This window comes from Aptenodytes patagonicus, chromosome 6, assembly GCF_965638725.1.
Source record: "Aptenodytes patagonicus chromosome 6, bAptPat1.pri.cur, whole genome shotgun sequence".
NCBI classification, from domain to species: Eukaryota; Metazoa; Chordata; class Aves; order Sphenisciformes; family Spheniscidae; genus Aptenodytes; species Aptenodytes patagonicus.
The window spans coordinates 19,317,170-19,331,932 of record NC_134954.1 but is presented as its reverse complement, the minus strand read 5'-3'; the positions used below and the strand labels follow the sequence as shown (position 1 = coordinate 19,331,932).

Genomic DNA, 14,763 nt, shown 5'->3' with positions numbered 1-14,763 from the left:
GGCTCTGGCTGGGCGTGGTAGCACTGCTGTTCTGAAGTGCTTCATGCGCAAACTCCACTTTGTGTTATGGAAGTTGCTCTATTTCCATCAGATTTGCGCAGTGATGAGATTGCACTTCTGGCTGAGAGAAATCTCACTTAGGAAGTGAAAGCAATAGAGTTAGATCTGTTTTTATCTTAAGAGAAGAGCTTAAAAATGCCTTCATGTTTTAAACGATTTTATGATGTGATATTTTTTTGTTTACGGCTTTTGCTATGCAAACTGTATCTCATTCTGGTTTAGACTTGCTGTCACTATGCCATTAAAATTTTCAAGAATAGCCAAGAAGAGGGGAAAAAAAAAAGCAGGCATCACAGAGCAGTGTAGTAAGACATGAGGAGAGGTAGAGAGTGGGAGCTCTGATGAATGTGAGAGGCATTACAGACAAGAGGAGTCTTGCAACAAACAAAGCCAAGTGCAGGAGAGAGGAAGGAGCAGGGGAGGAGGGAAGCACCGAGGTCTGCAAGGGCGGTTGATGCTGGAGCTTAAAAAGCAAAATAAAAAAAGGTCAGGGAGGCAGATTTGGACCCAGAGCCTCGCAGGGGTGGGATGGGTTACACAGTCCCGTTTGTGTATGGATGAGAGGAGACAGAGCAGCCTCCTGCCCCCCACCCCAGCTCAGTGACCTGCTGATGGAGATTTCAGAGGGAAGCAGTTACTCTGGCCACAGTGAGGGAAGTGAGAGCACAGTGGAAGGGTTTGGCAAGGCTGAGGACATGAAAAGCTGCTCTTAACAGCAAAAATCTCCTTTTTGTTGGACGCACATTTCGCATTCCTACACAGACAAGGGGCTGTTGCTAGACCCCAGAGCCAGGCATCGTCTGACGTACTGCAGAGGACCTCGGCTTGTGACATTTCTGGAAAACACTCTGTGTTCAAATAACCTGCATTAATCATTTTTGTGCTGACCTCCTCACTTCGATTGATTAATTACATTATCTTTCTCCTCTTTCTCCTGTCGGTGTTTCCTAATAATGTTGGTACTCCTTCCAAGGTTAATTGAGACACTGACCTTTCCCATCTGTGGCTGCTCGTCTGGGTAACGTTCAAAAGCATTCTGCAGACTCAGCATTGACAAGGTGGCCCTTGAATGGCCACCGACCCGCTCAGCAGGCTGCAAGGGCTGAGATCAGCTGGGAGCCTGTAGTGAAAAGATAACAGCTCGGTTCTCATATCTAATCACCAGAACAGCGGTGTCGACGATACCAATTTCCGGGTGGACACAGGGCAGCATAAGGCAATGGGCAATTAGTTATCAAAAACTACAATTGCACCTAGCAGGCTGCTGATGTCCAGAAATGCGTTGTTGGATCAGAGCTTTGTTTCACTGTTAGTTTGCATTGAAAAAGGTTGAGCGTACAGAAGTGCAAATGGTTAAATGTAGATTACTGACAAATAGATGGTATGTGTGGGCTGGTGAGACCTAGTTGTTGTCTGTTTTGTAAATCACCTCATGGCACCTAAGACTCCCAGAAAAAAAGATGCCTCTCCCTGGACATGGAGGATATTGGCTGCTGTGGGAGAAGGTAGAAGACAGCCATTATCAGGATTCAGACAGTGTTTTATGTGGGTGAAGGGAGAGGAAGACATAGAAAGGCATGTGCTGAATAGCGCAGTAGCTGCCGAGCAAAACTGTGGCAGCAGCTCAGACCGTGTCCAGGGGCTGAACAAGCTGCCCCTTCCTTGCAGAGCTGGACGAGTGTGAGACTGGAAAGTCCTGCTGCTCCCAATTCTGCATCAACCATGTGGGCGGCTACGAGTGTGCCTGCAAAGCTGGGTTCCAGCCGAACGCCGACGGCTGCGCCTGCGACGGTGAGTCCTTTGATACCGTCGGCTCGGTCTAGCTAAGCACAACAGCAGGTAGAAGAAATGCTGTCAAAGCTCATCACAGGGCTTTGTGGGCATTTCCCTGATAAGAGAATCAGTGACCTATGCCAGCTTTGCTGATAAGGTGTTACAAATGTGTAATTTCCACTTTTTGAGACTGGAATACAGTAATAACCTAGCATCAAGCAGGGAAAAGTGGGGCTGCGGGAGATGAGCCAGCAGAGAGGAACTTTTCCTCCTCTCTCCATGGACACTGTATATTGATGTGCATTAAAGACTACTTCTACAAAAGGAGAGCCCTCGAAATAACCAAAGGATCAACTGAGCTTAACTGCTTAAAGCAGCTGTTTTCACTTGAGACAAAAACATAGGTGAAATAATCTGTTCCATGTTGCCCTGAAATGTTTTAATATCTCCAGTACTAGTGAGAAACGGAGAGCCCCAAAGTACTAAGAAAATCAGGTTTTCTTACATGCAGAATAATTTTTTGAATGCAGCCAGGTGCAGAGTGCACTCTCTGAGCAGAGGTACTTGCACCTAATCAGCATTTATATCTGTTTTTTCTAGATGTGGATGAATGTCATCTTGATAATGGCAACTGTGACCATTTCTGTGTTAATTCTCTGGGGTCGTACGAATGTGCATGTAAGGAGGGTTACAGGCTTGGTGTTAACAGATGGTCCTGCATTGGTAAGTTATTTTTACATCTTGAAGGCCATTAAAGTGTTTCCCACTGATTTAAAATGTGAATTCAACTGAGATTTTCACAGATCCTGGGATTTTGGGAGGCCAACTTGAGCCATCTCTGAATGTGGCCAGGCTAGAGCTACGTGCAACACGTGGATCCCAAGTTCATCCTCAAGTAATTTTTTGGTTTTGCCAAAGATTAATGGGAGATGAACGCTTAAATCCCCTGGACATGTTTGAAAACCTAAACCTCGTGTTTTAGAAATAAATACTATTTTGACAGTTTTCTTGCACTATTTGATGAAGTTTAACATCCTGTGGAAAAAAGGTAGCCAGATTCTGCTTTGATGAACCAAGGCAAGTTTTCCACTAAAGTCAGTGGTGTGATTCTGGATTTCTGCCAGTGTAACCAGTACAGAGTTTAGCCTAGCAACTTAATTTTATAACCAAGTTTAGCACCTGCTAAACCTTGGGAAGAGTTTGGTATTTTAACCAACTCCAAAAAGAAAGCCAACTGATTTCCCATCATTTTAAGGCTCAAATTTTAGTTTTTCTGAAAATAAATTGGACAGCCAGCCTCACTCTATATTTGTCATCTCCAAAATAAGCTAATGACCTTCATTAACTAAAAATAATTTCAAACTTCAAGTGAGGAAAATTAAACTCCCCATTTAATGTTTTTTTGGACTCTCCAGGACCAGAGTTTATTTCCAGAAGAAAGGAAAGGGAAAGATTTCCTGCCCCTCCTTTTCTCTTTTTTGGATAGCAGATATGTATACATATTATAAGTACAGATGAGAAAATGAATTGGCTGTGTCTGCTGTGCAGACTGCACAGGGGTGTAGCTGGAAAATCTACCAGCATAATAAAAAACAAGATGTAAATGAGAGGAAAGTGTCACAGAGGAAGACTCGGGGCCGGGTCCTGATGGCACGTGTGTATGTCAGCCCTAGGTGGAGAGGAGATGGATGTGGAGGAGGCCGCAGGGTTCGCTGGGGCTCCGGGGCTGCAGTTCAGAGGTCCCCCCCAGCTCCTTCGCTACGCACTTGGTTCTCTCTACGAGGATGAAGACCTGCGAGGAGAGCTCACCCTGGTGCACAGGGTCGGTGAGTGAACAAGCATCACTTTTAGCCATTGCGGCAAATGCGGGGAATAGTCTTGGAAAGAGGATTTGGGGCGAGAGTGATGCTGGGCTGGCCGGGCTTAAGCCATCAGGAGGAGCAGAGGAAGGGTGAGCATTAATCCTGCTTTCTGTCTGTCCTCCATGCCAGCGGGGAAGAGGCATTGCCACATGTCCCATCCCAAATGGGATATGTTTGGAGAACAGGAAGGCTCCCTGGTCGCGGCTGCTGCTGCCTGGATGTGGCGGGGAGGGATGCGAAGGGAGGCATGGGAAAAGTGAGCAGCACAGCAAGCAAGGGATGGGAGGCTTCTTGGAAACACAGGGTGTATGCACAAAGCCCCAGAGGCAACAGACAGAAAGATCCTGTTCATCCCGGGGGTGAGAGGATTGTGTGGGTTATTGCAATGCACAAAATCGACCAAAGCTGCTCTACTGAGAACAAGCCCTTGGGAAATGCTCCCTTTCTCCTAGAGCTAGGAAGGGGAGGTGTGGGGGCATGTGTGCCTGTTTACAAGCCCTTTTATAATAATTGGAGGGGTTTTTGCTTAAGATATTTGCATTCTTGTTTGTGGAAAAAAACCCTCTGGAGATTCAGGTCCCTTTTGATGCTTTGGGCGTGTTCTCCAGGAAAAGCACAGACCTATCCACGTAGAGCTCAGGCTGGCCGAGGGCTCGGCACAACTGGTGGCAAAGAGAGCACATGAGTACACACAGTCACAGGAGTTGGGTGCAAAGCAGCTTTGCACCCTACCTGGGCTTTGCATGACTTCAGTCTTTCCACCTGAAGGTGGAAACTTCACCACTTAAAGAGTATTATGAGTTGAAACCCTGTGCTTTCTTTCTGATGAGCGCAGTATGTGCTGGTGGGTCACCAGGGAGGAATGAGATTTCTTATTTTTGTTATGAATGTCCTGTGATTTTTATACGAGCTCTAGTCATCTGAGGACTGTGCCCTACGGGCAAAAATCGGGAACTGGTCTTGGCTTTAATAAAAAATTAACTTATTTTTATGAACAAAACTGTTAAGACCTCCCAAATCACATAGCATCCAGCCAGACTCAACGACACTGATAAACAATTGGAAAACTGATAAATGAGATAACCACAGGCAAAATTATCAAGCCTAGAAACCACAATCAAATATTTATTGACCAGTTTTTGTATGTTTTATTTATGTTTAGCCACATAAATTTGGGTATTATCAGTCATAGCTGAGCATCTGCACTTTTTCTAAAGCTGAGCCTTTGCAGCACATGAGGGTTTCTAGGAAAAATTGATGGAGGAATGAAACTTTTAATGGTTTAGTAAGTTCTTTTACCTCCCAAATGTTGATTTATTCCTTATACTTTCAGACGTATTTTTGTGCTGCTATCTATATTATAAAAATACAGCTTTAAACAATAAGCTGGTGTAAGTAATTACCTATTTTCTGTAGATTGAATGACTTTTTAATGTAGAAGCATGTCGTTTTTAATAGTAGTCTGTATTCTTCTCCTGAAGTATGAGTTTGTAACCCGTTTCAAGTGGGAGCACTGGGATTCTGCATGTCTCTGAAAGCTTGGGCATTTGTTCAGCTTCAGAAAAAGGAACAGTTGGGTGCTGAGACCTAGAGGAAATCTGGCCTCACACAGAAAATTGCTGGTGAAAAGCAACCAGCCTGCTGACTTACTGTTAGCTGAAATAATCTGCCAGCTCACTTTCAGGTGTTGTTCAAAATCCCCTTCCAAAAAGCCTCCAGCCACAGCCATAAAGCCTCGAAGGCAATAAACTAACCATGTGGATAGGATCTTAATGTCACCGAGGTATTTTAGCAGAGAGTAACATTTATTTTCTACGCCTTTCTCAATAGACCCCACAAAGAGAGAACATGAGGGTGCGCATATCTGCGGGTGCAAGGGAGAAAAGGAGGGTGGGGAAGGTGAGGGAGGAATGCATTTTCATGTAAGGTTTCCCATATAAACTAACCCTTTTTTCATATCCATGAAGAAAAAAGGAAGTGATAAATGTGTATTATGCTTTGTTTTCCTAGAATAACACTCAAACTATGCTGTTAAAAATATCACTGAACTATGCTTAAATGGCACCGCATCCACCTACTGCAATAGAAGAACAAAAAGAATAGCCTAGCAGGGAGAAAAGGAGGAGATTCTCTCCCAATAAATACTTTTAATTATATACAATATTATCAAGCATTAGGTGCAAATTCACTTTTTATGAAGGCAAAATATTTGCTTTTAAAAAGTAATTTTAAGTGCTCTTTGATGGGGAATTACAGCATTTAAGGGAGTAAATTCCAGCTAAAGTCCCAGCTTTCATTTTATTTAGAGTCTAAAATTTGAAGAGGAAAATTTGGGAATCTCCATTTGGGACTGTCTTTTGTGATGAATCAGTGGTATTGCAACGCTACCAACATTAATGCTAACAACATGAATACTTTTTTTTCAGACTGTCAATGTGGGGTAGGTTCCTTCTTGCACTTGTGCATCTGGAACGATAGGTAAGAGCTTGTGGAATTATTTTGTCTGGATGCTCACTAAGCCTTCTATATATTTCGTTTCAGTTTGCCTTGATAACACTTTTGGCAATGACTGTAGCTTGAGCTGTGAGGATTGTCTGAATGGAGGCAGATGTAACAGCGAACACAGTGGCTGTGTTTGCTCACCTGGGTGGACCGGCATTATCTGTAATGCAAGTGAGTACAGTGTGTTTGAAAGGCAAGGACTTTGTCCTAGTGCTGTGACACTGCAGATAGGTAGGAAATAGGAATAACCCGCTGTACTTTTAATCTGTAAAGCTCTCTAAGGAGCACAGCTGCCTCATAGGCAGATCAGAATTTTATCGTAATGTGGCACGTTAAATAGAAATTGTAAGGGATGCTACAGTATACAATACGAACCCTCAAACGGCGAGGTCTCTGCCCTCCAGTGCAGTACAGTACAGTACCCCTTCCTAAGTTGGTGCTAGTGTTCATTCCTATTCACTCTGCTGCTGAAAAGTGCCAAGGTTTGCCTGCCATGCTTTGCTGCACAACTTGCCTCACTGACTTTCAAAAGTCTGTCCTGGCAGGTGGTGTGACAATCTGGGTGGACATAGATGCTGGACTTGATTGTTCCTTTATAGCATCCCAAGATACTGCTTTTTTTTTTTTTTCCCCTCCTTTTGTTGGTAAACTTGGGCCTGGTTTTTTTTTTTTCTTATCATTCTTTTTATTATTAACATAATTTTCTTGGGATGGTTAATTTTTAGTATTGGAAATTGTATTTTTCAGAATTCTCTTGCCAAGTCAGCCAGTGCCCTCTGTAATAGCTTTTTACTCTCCTTATTCCTGCTTACTGGCAGAAGATCTTTCTGATTCAGAAGTATGTGTCAAAACCAACTGGAAAGATAGAGTGGTGATTTCTTGATGTACCGTGCGCTGTTCTTCATCTGCAGTTTGGCAAAACTTGTCTGTTGCTTGCCTGAGACTTCATACAGCAGGTCTCCTGCATGTTTGAGATGGGTCCCTCCATTTCATGGTGTATGGCATGATGGCCCATCATACTCAGAAAGTCTGCGCTGTCACTGATGAGACAAAGAGACGATGAAGAATTATTACTTAGCATCGGTAGACAGCAGTCTTCAGGTTAATCACCATCAAGATTGTTTAGGAGGCATCGTCACAAGGACAGAAATCTAGAAAAAACAGCAAATGATTGAAATCAACAGTCTGCCCATAGTTATTTTGGGAGACCGATCGTGCCTTTGATTTGTAAACACTGGGGACAGCTGAGAGAATAGGAAAGAAGAGGATTAAAATGATAATTTCTAATCTGCCTTAGACAGTTCAAGTTAGGATATTCTTGCTTCTATTCATGGTGTTCTAGTGGTTCAGGATAGATTATAAAAATTTCAAGACAGGATACAAATTCTTTAGTTCACTTCATAAATAATAATAACATTTTTGCTCTGTATTTACAGTAGATACCTATGCATGTAATCTGGTGGAGTTCACCTCTGGAATTTAAAGAACTTTAATGGGACTTCGTTATTGAGCCAAACCTGCAATCCAATGAAGCAGGCATTGACAATGATAAATACAATATATAATCTGTATGAATTAGCCATATGTGATTGCTTCCACTCTTTTATCTCACTTTCTTAATATACAGCATAGTTCATGGGTTTAGGGTAAGCTAAATAGTTGAGAAAATTGAAACTAAATTTCTGTAATAATGCACGAAAGAAACTGAATGGAAATTGATGTGCAATGTCAGATTTCTTAATGTACATTGACAAAATGTCAGTTAAGTCAGATGACTCCAGCAACTGTATTTACTCAGCTAGCTCAGGCTGCAAACAGTGGAGCAAGGCTTCATTTCACAATTTGTTTTGCGCTGGAGCAATGAGGGCTTTAGGACGGAATTCTGTGCTGATGTGGATCCATTTCTGCTGTGATCATCTGGGGAATTTCAGAGACTATGTTAGAAAAACACAATGTTATTTTTATAATAGTATTTGGGAGAGAAAAAAAAAAAACGTTTAAAATACTTATCTCCAAATATTCAAAATTGTGCTCTGATTTTTAAGCTTTGTACTTTATAGGCAATGTTTTTTGAGCCCCATGCATTGTGTGGAGGGGAGCATATGCAGGGCAGAATTTGGATACATCACATAGTACTTCACATAAGTAAGCTTGATTAATTCAGGCATCCTTTTAAAATTATCTAGTAAGTATTAGATGGATGTGTATTACCTTATATAAAAATAATATGATTTGGTTTAGAGCCCACTTGACTAAAGAGACTCTTTCCTTGCTCAGTTTTGATGGAGTCTTTATTTTATTTCATTTCTAGCAGAGGGAAAAGATTTCTTGGCCCATTCATCTTCCCTGCTTTCTCCGCAGCTTGCTCCCCCGGGACGTATGGCAGAGGCTGTGCTAGCATTTGCAAGTGCCAGAACGGAGGCTCCTGCGACCCTGTCACAGGGCAGTGCCGCTGCCCGCCCGGCGTGCACGGCAAGCTCTGTGAAGATGGTACGGCTCCCCTTGTCTTGCCGGCTGTAGCGTGTGCCTGAAACCTCACCACTTCTTTCCCCTTGTTTCTATCTAGATGTAATTGTGCGTGCTAAATCTTAGGGGCCCGAATGAGAACAGTCTCCATTGTGCGAGACGTACTATAACCCTACAGCTTGCCTTGCAGTGACTTTTGTTTAAATAATAAGCAAGACAGAGGGTGAGAAAAAGCAAGTGCCTTGTAAGGATGGGTTGCACAGAGCCCCAGGTCAGCGACAAGTCAGCGTGGTCTTTTCTGCCATGCCAACTAAAAGAGAGCTGATTTGGTGTTCGTGTTTTAACACTTAACAGCTGATGCCTTGCTGTGTTTGTGCATTCAAAAGGTTGCCCGAAAGGCCTCTTTGGGAAGAACTGTAACAAACCATGCAACTGCGCCAACAACGGCTATTGCCACAGACTCTATGGAGCCTGTCTGTGTGACCCAGGGCGCTACGGGCGCTTCTGCCATCTTAGTAAGTCCCCATAATTTTTTGGATCTGTTTATTTAACACATGCACAACATAACAGTCTTAAAAAGATTCCACATCACACATAAAATGAGTGAGGCTTTGGGTTCTGCCATAAGCTGGGAGTAGCGGGAGGACTTGACTTTTGACGTATCCCAGGAAGCCCCAGAAACTTCATTAATCTTTTCCTCTAGCAATTAATCTTTGCCATAAGGACTGAGATTTACTGATGCACAAAGGTGAGGACTATAGGTAGGGTTGGGTTGGGATAAGCAGGTTAACGTTAGGGTTGTTGGTGAGGTTAAAGACTGGTTGGAGCTAGTTAGTGGCTGTTGATACGGTTGGAGTGGGAGCTGAGGAGCAGGGCTGGTTGGGGCAGGATGAGGGCAAAATGTTAAATGGGAATAAAAAGAATCAAAACAAAAATGTTACAAAAGAGATGGTCAAGTTTCTTTGCACTTACGGGTTTTGTTTGTACAATCTGTACAAGACTGAAAAATAGTTGTGATTATTTTTTTTTTTTCAAGAAAGCTTTTGTCATGGAGTGTATCCAAATATTTTTTCATTCAGAAACTTAACTAAGTTTGCTTTGAAACATTTCTGGTTTTTGCATTCACCTCATATGGCTTGAAATTAAATGAATTACTTAATAAAGGAATCATGTAAACTATATTTTATACACCCACACTTTAAGAGGCACTGTCATAGGAATGTGGATGTATTTGCTGAAAGTAAAATGAACGTTTTGCTTTTTGCAGCAGTTGCTTCTGCATCACTGTGCAATTTCAAATAACTCATGCATAATTACAGAGCTAATGATTCCTTTTCATCTGGCTGCAGCCTGTCCCAGGTGGGCCTTTGGAACTGGCTGCTCAGAGGAGTGTCAGTGCGTGAAAGAGCACACGCTGGAATGCAACACGAGGAACGGGACTTGCACCTGCAAGCCTGGTTATCATGGCAAAAAGTGTCAGAAAGGTATAACAGAAAGCCAGATTCCCTATGTCTGCTTATTCCTTTGTCCTAGCATTATTTCTCATTCTTCCTCCCATCTGCTTTGTTTGACTGCTGCTGCTACTAATATATTCATATTCTACTAATTATTTTGTCTGTGGTTTGTTGTACAACAAACTCCATGAGTGCCTGATATCACAGGGCTTACAGGGACATCAAGGGGAATACAGCTTAAGAATGCAGGAGTCTTAGCCTGATCAAATGACAACAGAAACCTAGAAACCAAATTTTAATACAACCCTTAATAATGAAGATTGTGGGAGTTTTCACTTCTGTTCTTTCCTTTTTTCACGCAGACAGTAAGTAAGTGACAAAACCTGTGTTTTATGGCAGCAGGATTGTTTGTAAATGGTTTCAGTAATGCTACTTTTCCTTCAGATTTGCAAGTCTTTGAATTCAACTTATTCTTTGTAGTTTTTGGGGGTATTTCAGAGAGAATTGTCTTCCGCATTCATGTTTGCATGTCTCAGTAGCTCTCTCCAGACAGTAATGGAGTAACGCAATAAAGATTCTCCCTTCAGATTCCTCTCTGGGCAGGCTGGAATGTGTTGGACTTATGATGCTAGTTCTGGGGGGTTTGGTGGAGAATAATAGTGACGATATTTAATATCTTTAGCATTCTTGGTGATGTGCTGGGTTCTGGGGGAGAGGGAACATCCCTCACCCAGCACTGGCTTTGCACCAAGGCAGAGAGCAGCAGAAAGTATAGACAGATAAGAAGAGTAATTCTGTAATGGTTGTAATTGAATATATCCTTAAGTATTCTGCCACTCTGTTTCTGGGTTGTATTTAAGCAGTAACCTCTTTGAAATGTCCATGCAAGTGTTTAATAAGTATTTACACTTTGTTATCAGCACCTTTAAAATGTACATTATAGTAGATTTTCTGCAAATTTCTGCCAAATTATTGTCTGACTTTTGTTCAGTTATCTTAACTCTTCCTTTTTCTTATACATGTTCTCTGTCTACTTGCATTTTCCAGAGTGCACGCCTGGCTTTTATGGGGCTGGTTGCAAACTGAGGTGCAACTGTCCTACTGATGTTTTGTGTGATCATGAGACAGGAGTCTGCAAACAACCATGTCCACCTGGGTTTCATGGAGAAAAATGCCATTTGTGTAGGTACTCACTGCATGTTTCCCTGGGAGGTACACTTTGGATGGGAAAGGTTACTCAGGAAACTTCTGTTCAGATACAGAAGTTGCAAATAAAAGGGTACATTTGTTGTTGATACGAGTTGGCAGTTCCCCACTGAAGCCAAACTGATATCTGGAGCCTAGCAACTGCTGTGTCACTCTGCTTGCAAAGGTCGAGGCACAAGGCTGTGGCCAGTTACTACAGCTAATGTTTGTCCAGTAACTATAGTTCCTTTTAAAGCTTCAGACACAGATTTTCTAGAGCTCTGTTGCAGTTAATTACAGACCACCAGTCGCTGAGACACTGATGCTAACATAGATCACTTGGTACCAGCACAGGTCAGTTTAAAATTGCTGGTGGTGGTGCCTCCTAATGTTTTCAAAATGCTTCCTTATACTAACTGTGTCTTTGGGTTTCTTTTGACCAGCTTGTCAGCCTGGGAGCTTTGGGGTGAACTGCCAGCAGAGGTGCAGCTGTGGAGAAGCACCATGCAATCCGAAGACAGGGCAGTGTATTTGCCCAGCTGGGAAGACTGGCACTACGTGTGAGCAAGGTGTGCTTGGTGTCGGGCTAGGGTCGTGAGTGTCTTGCTTTGACAGACATGATAAGAAATGGAATTTCTGTTTCCCACCAAAACTGCAGCAATGCAATAGGCTTCATTTGCAGGAAGGGTAAAGGATAAGTCTTGGTGCAGAACGTATGACGTCCACCGCATGGGATCGCTTGTGAAGGAGGGAGTGTGATTCAGTTACCCTGACCCATCTCTCTGCTCCAATTAATAATAGTGATTTGTATGCTGGGCTGGGTCTATACAAGTTGGGCAGCGATACCAGGGCATTGCAGCAGCTCTGAGTCCCAGAGCAGAGCTTGGGACTGTGCTGCCATATGCACACAATGTGCCTCAGAAGCTGATGAAGGGCTTTGGCCAAAGACAGCTATTGTGGAACCAGCAAATGAAGGACCTGGAACAGAGGAAGGAATTAAGAAGGAGAGCATTATTGTGGGTAATTAATTAAAGGCATTAAAAAAGTCTCGGGGACGCTGAACTACCACGGGGCCATGGGACGTCCCTCTTCCACTTGAAGAGCTCTGGCTATTGCACGCCTGAGGAGCATCTGCCCTGCGTGGACCTGGGTTGTGGCACACCACACCACAGAGCAGGAACCTGGTGAAGGAGGTGGAGCTGAATGGAGACCTGGGCTCCACCTCACATCCAGTCCTTCTGAACTATATGACCATCCTGACCCCACTCAGCCCAGCAAAAATACAACAGCAGCCCTCCCCTCCTGCATCTGTCTGCAGATTACTGTCCTTTGCAGGTTTCCTTCTCTGAGTGCAGTAGTTAATTTTTCAGATATGTCCAAATATGCCTGATGTTACTGTATCAGAAACCAAACCAAAAAAACAGACACACAGTGACGGAAGTTGGAAGAGAGCCTTTGGGTCTCTCTTTAGATGTGTTCTTGTGTGCTGCAGTACAGAGGCGTGTTGACTCTTTCAGAAGGTTTACTGTGAAAGCGCTGTATATCTATAGAGATAATATAACAATTCTTTATCCAGCTTAGTTTTACTATTATTTTTAAATTCTTCAAGGTAACAGCAGAAATGTATAATTGCCTTGAAACAGAAAATGGCATTGGGAGCATCTCATGTGCTTTTTTTTCCTAGATTGCCCGGCTGGCCAGTGGGGACCAGACTGTCAGTCCTCCTGTGAGCCCTGCGCCAACGGGGGACAGTGCAACAGAGAAAGTGGAGCCTGCGACTGTCCCCCTGGCTACACCGGGACATCCTGCTCTGTGTGTAAGTCCTTACATCGGCCTTCTCCATGAAAAGAAAGTCAGTTTGAAAATTCGGCTTATGGTTTGATTTCTACCTTCTTGCTGTTTTGTGAGATGCTTGTTGTGTTAGGCATGCTGATCCAAGATAAATTATCCTTCAGCTTCAGGAATTTCCCAGGTTGGATTTGACAGGATTTGCCAGAGGGAGATTACAGATAAATGCAGATGACAAGCTAAACTGCATCCTAAATTGATGTTGTCATTAGACCTAATTTATGGCAATATGTACTTAGAAATACAATGTGTAATAGCCACAATACTTGCATTGTAATTCTGGTTGCTTGGCAAGAGGTGCTGACCAATTGGCCCTTATGGCACCACTCATCGGTTGTTTGCAGCAACACTCCTTGATGTATATAATTTAGGATTAAATAGTAGTGAGGACGAAGGAGTAGTATCAGTGCTCTCTCTGCAGATCCACCAGAGACCATGAGAACATGCTCAAGCAACTGGTCTGTGCAACTGGGGCATGACTCCTTACCCAGCCTATGGGTATTAAAGGCTGCTTGGGTATGGCTGTTGTGCTGGCATAGACAGGCTCTCAGGGACAGCACTGCTTCGTGCAAGACCTCACTGGTGGCATATTTTTTCTCCTTGTTAGTCACAAAATCATTTTTGACGAAGGTTTGCTCAGCACTCTTTTGTCCTCCTCTGATTGATCCTGATGTGCAGGAGAAGCACCGGAAAGTCACTCAAGCTATTCCCGCTCTACAGGGCTCAGCCCCAGACACCTAGTATACAAATTACAGATGTTTCTTTCATTTTACCATTTTGATTTCTGGATTCAGGTAATGCATGTTTTAGAGGGCAAGCTGTTGCTGTCTTGTTTGAAAAGATCAGTCTGTGCCTGAGTTATTATCTAGGTGAAATTGCAGTCTGTTCATCTGTTTTCAGCCTGCCATGATGGTTACTATGGACAAAATTGCCTGCTGTTATGCAGCTGTAGCAGCAGTGCTCAGTGTCGCCTTGTCACTGGAGAGTGCGTGTGTCCCCCTGGCTGGACTGGCCACGACTGCAAACATCATAAGTCAAATGTGTATTCGCTCCACAGGGCACACGGTATCTCCCAGGGACTTAACTGCAAATGTAAAAAACGGCTCTGTTTGTTCTTAGTCTATTACAGTTTTTTAATATACTTTTGCTAATCTTTTTGCTTCTGAAATTGTGTGTTTATGGGTTTGCACAGCCTGGGTGGTTATAATCCTTAATTATCTAGGTTCAAAGTATTGAAATAGATGGCTGATGAAGCGCAAAGTATTGCTATAAGCTCTTATTTCAACACTATGGATCCCTTTGCCCAATACCATCTGTCCTGTCAGCATTTTGACTGACAGACAGTTTTGTTTTTCATTTTCAGCGCAGATGAGTTTTAAGATTAATTCTCAATTTTTCATTTTGTTTAGGGGAGATTTATTCAACAAGTGAGTGGCATGTACAGTCATGTGTCTTAAGGTCACTCCTTAACTTGTGAATATAAATGCTGGGAGAAATTCTGTTCTCTGGAAGAGCAGACCATCCTTCTGTTGACTTTAGCATCACTCTCCATATTGATGGCCATGTAAGAGTACAAATTTGCCCTTTTTGGATAGCACCATATAAATGTTAAG

The 14,763-nt window shown here is 43.0% G+C and overlaps 1 protein-coding gene across 1 annotated transcript in view; it reads left to right on the top strand.

Moving 5' to 3' along the window:
* Window positions 1–14,763, top strand: part of LOC143162610 (uncharacterized) — a 207,406-nt gene that overhangs the window by 153,071 nt on the left and 39,572 nt on the right. The window contains exons 11-20 of the mRNA XM_076343293.1: window positions 1,729–1,851; window positions 2,434–2,556; window positions 3,501–3,659; window positions 6,237–6,368; window positions 8,559–8,687; window positions 9,050–9,178; window positions 10,013–10,147; window positions 11,165–11,299; window positions 11,746–11,871; window positions 12,987–13,118. Of these exons, the coding sequence (XP_076199408.1) occupies window positions 1,729–1,851; window positions 2,434–2,556; window positions 3,501–3,659; window positions 6,237–6,368; window positions 8,559–8,687; window positions 9,050–9,178; window positions 10,013–10,147; window positions 11,165–11,299; window positions 11,746–11,871; window positions 12,987–13,118 (1,323 nt within the window). The remainder of the gene's footprint in view (window positions 1–1,728; window positions 1,852–2,433; window positions 2,557–3,500; window positions 3,660–6,236; window positions 6,369–8,558; window positions 8,688–9,049; window positions 9,179–10,012; window positions 10,148–11,164; window positions 11,300–11,745; window positions 11,872–12,986; window positions 13,119–14,763) is intronic.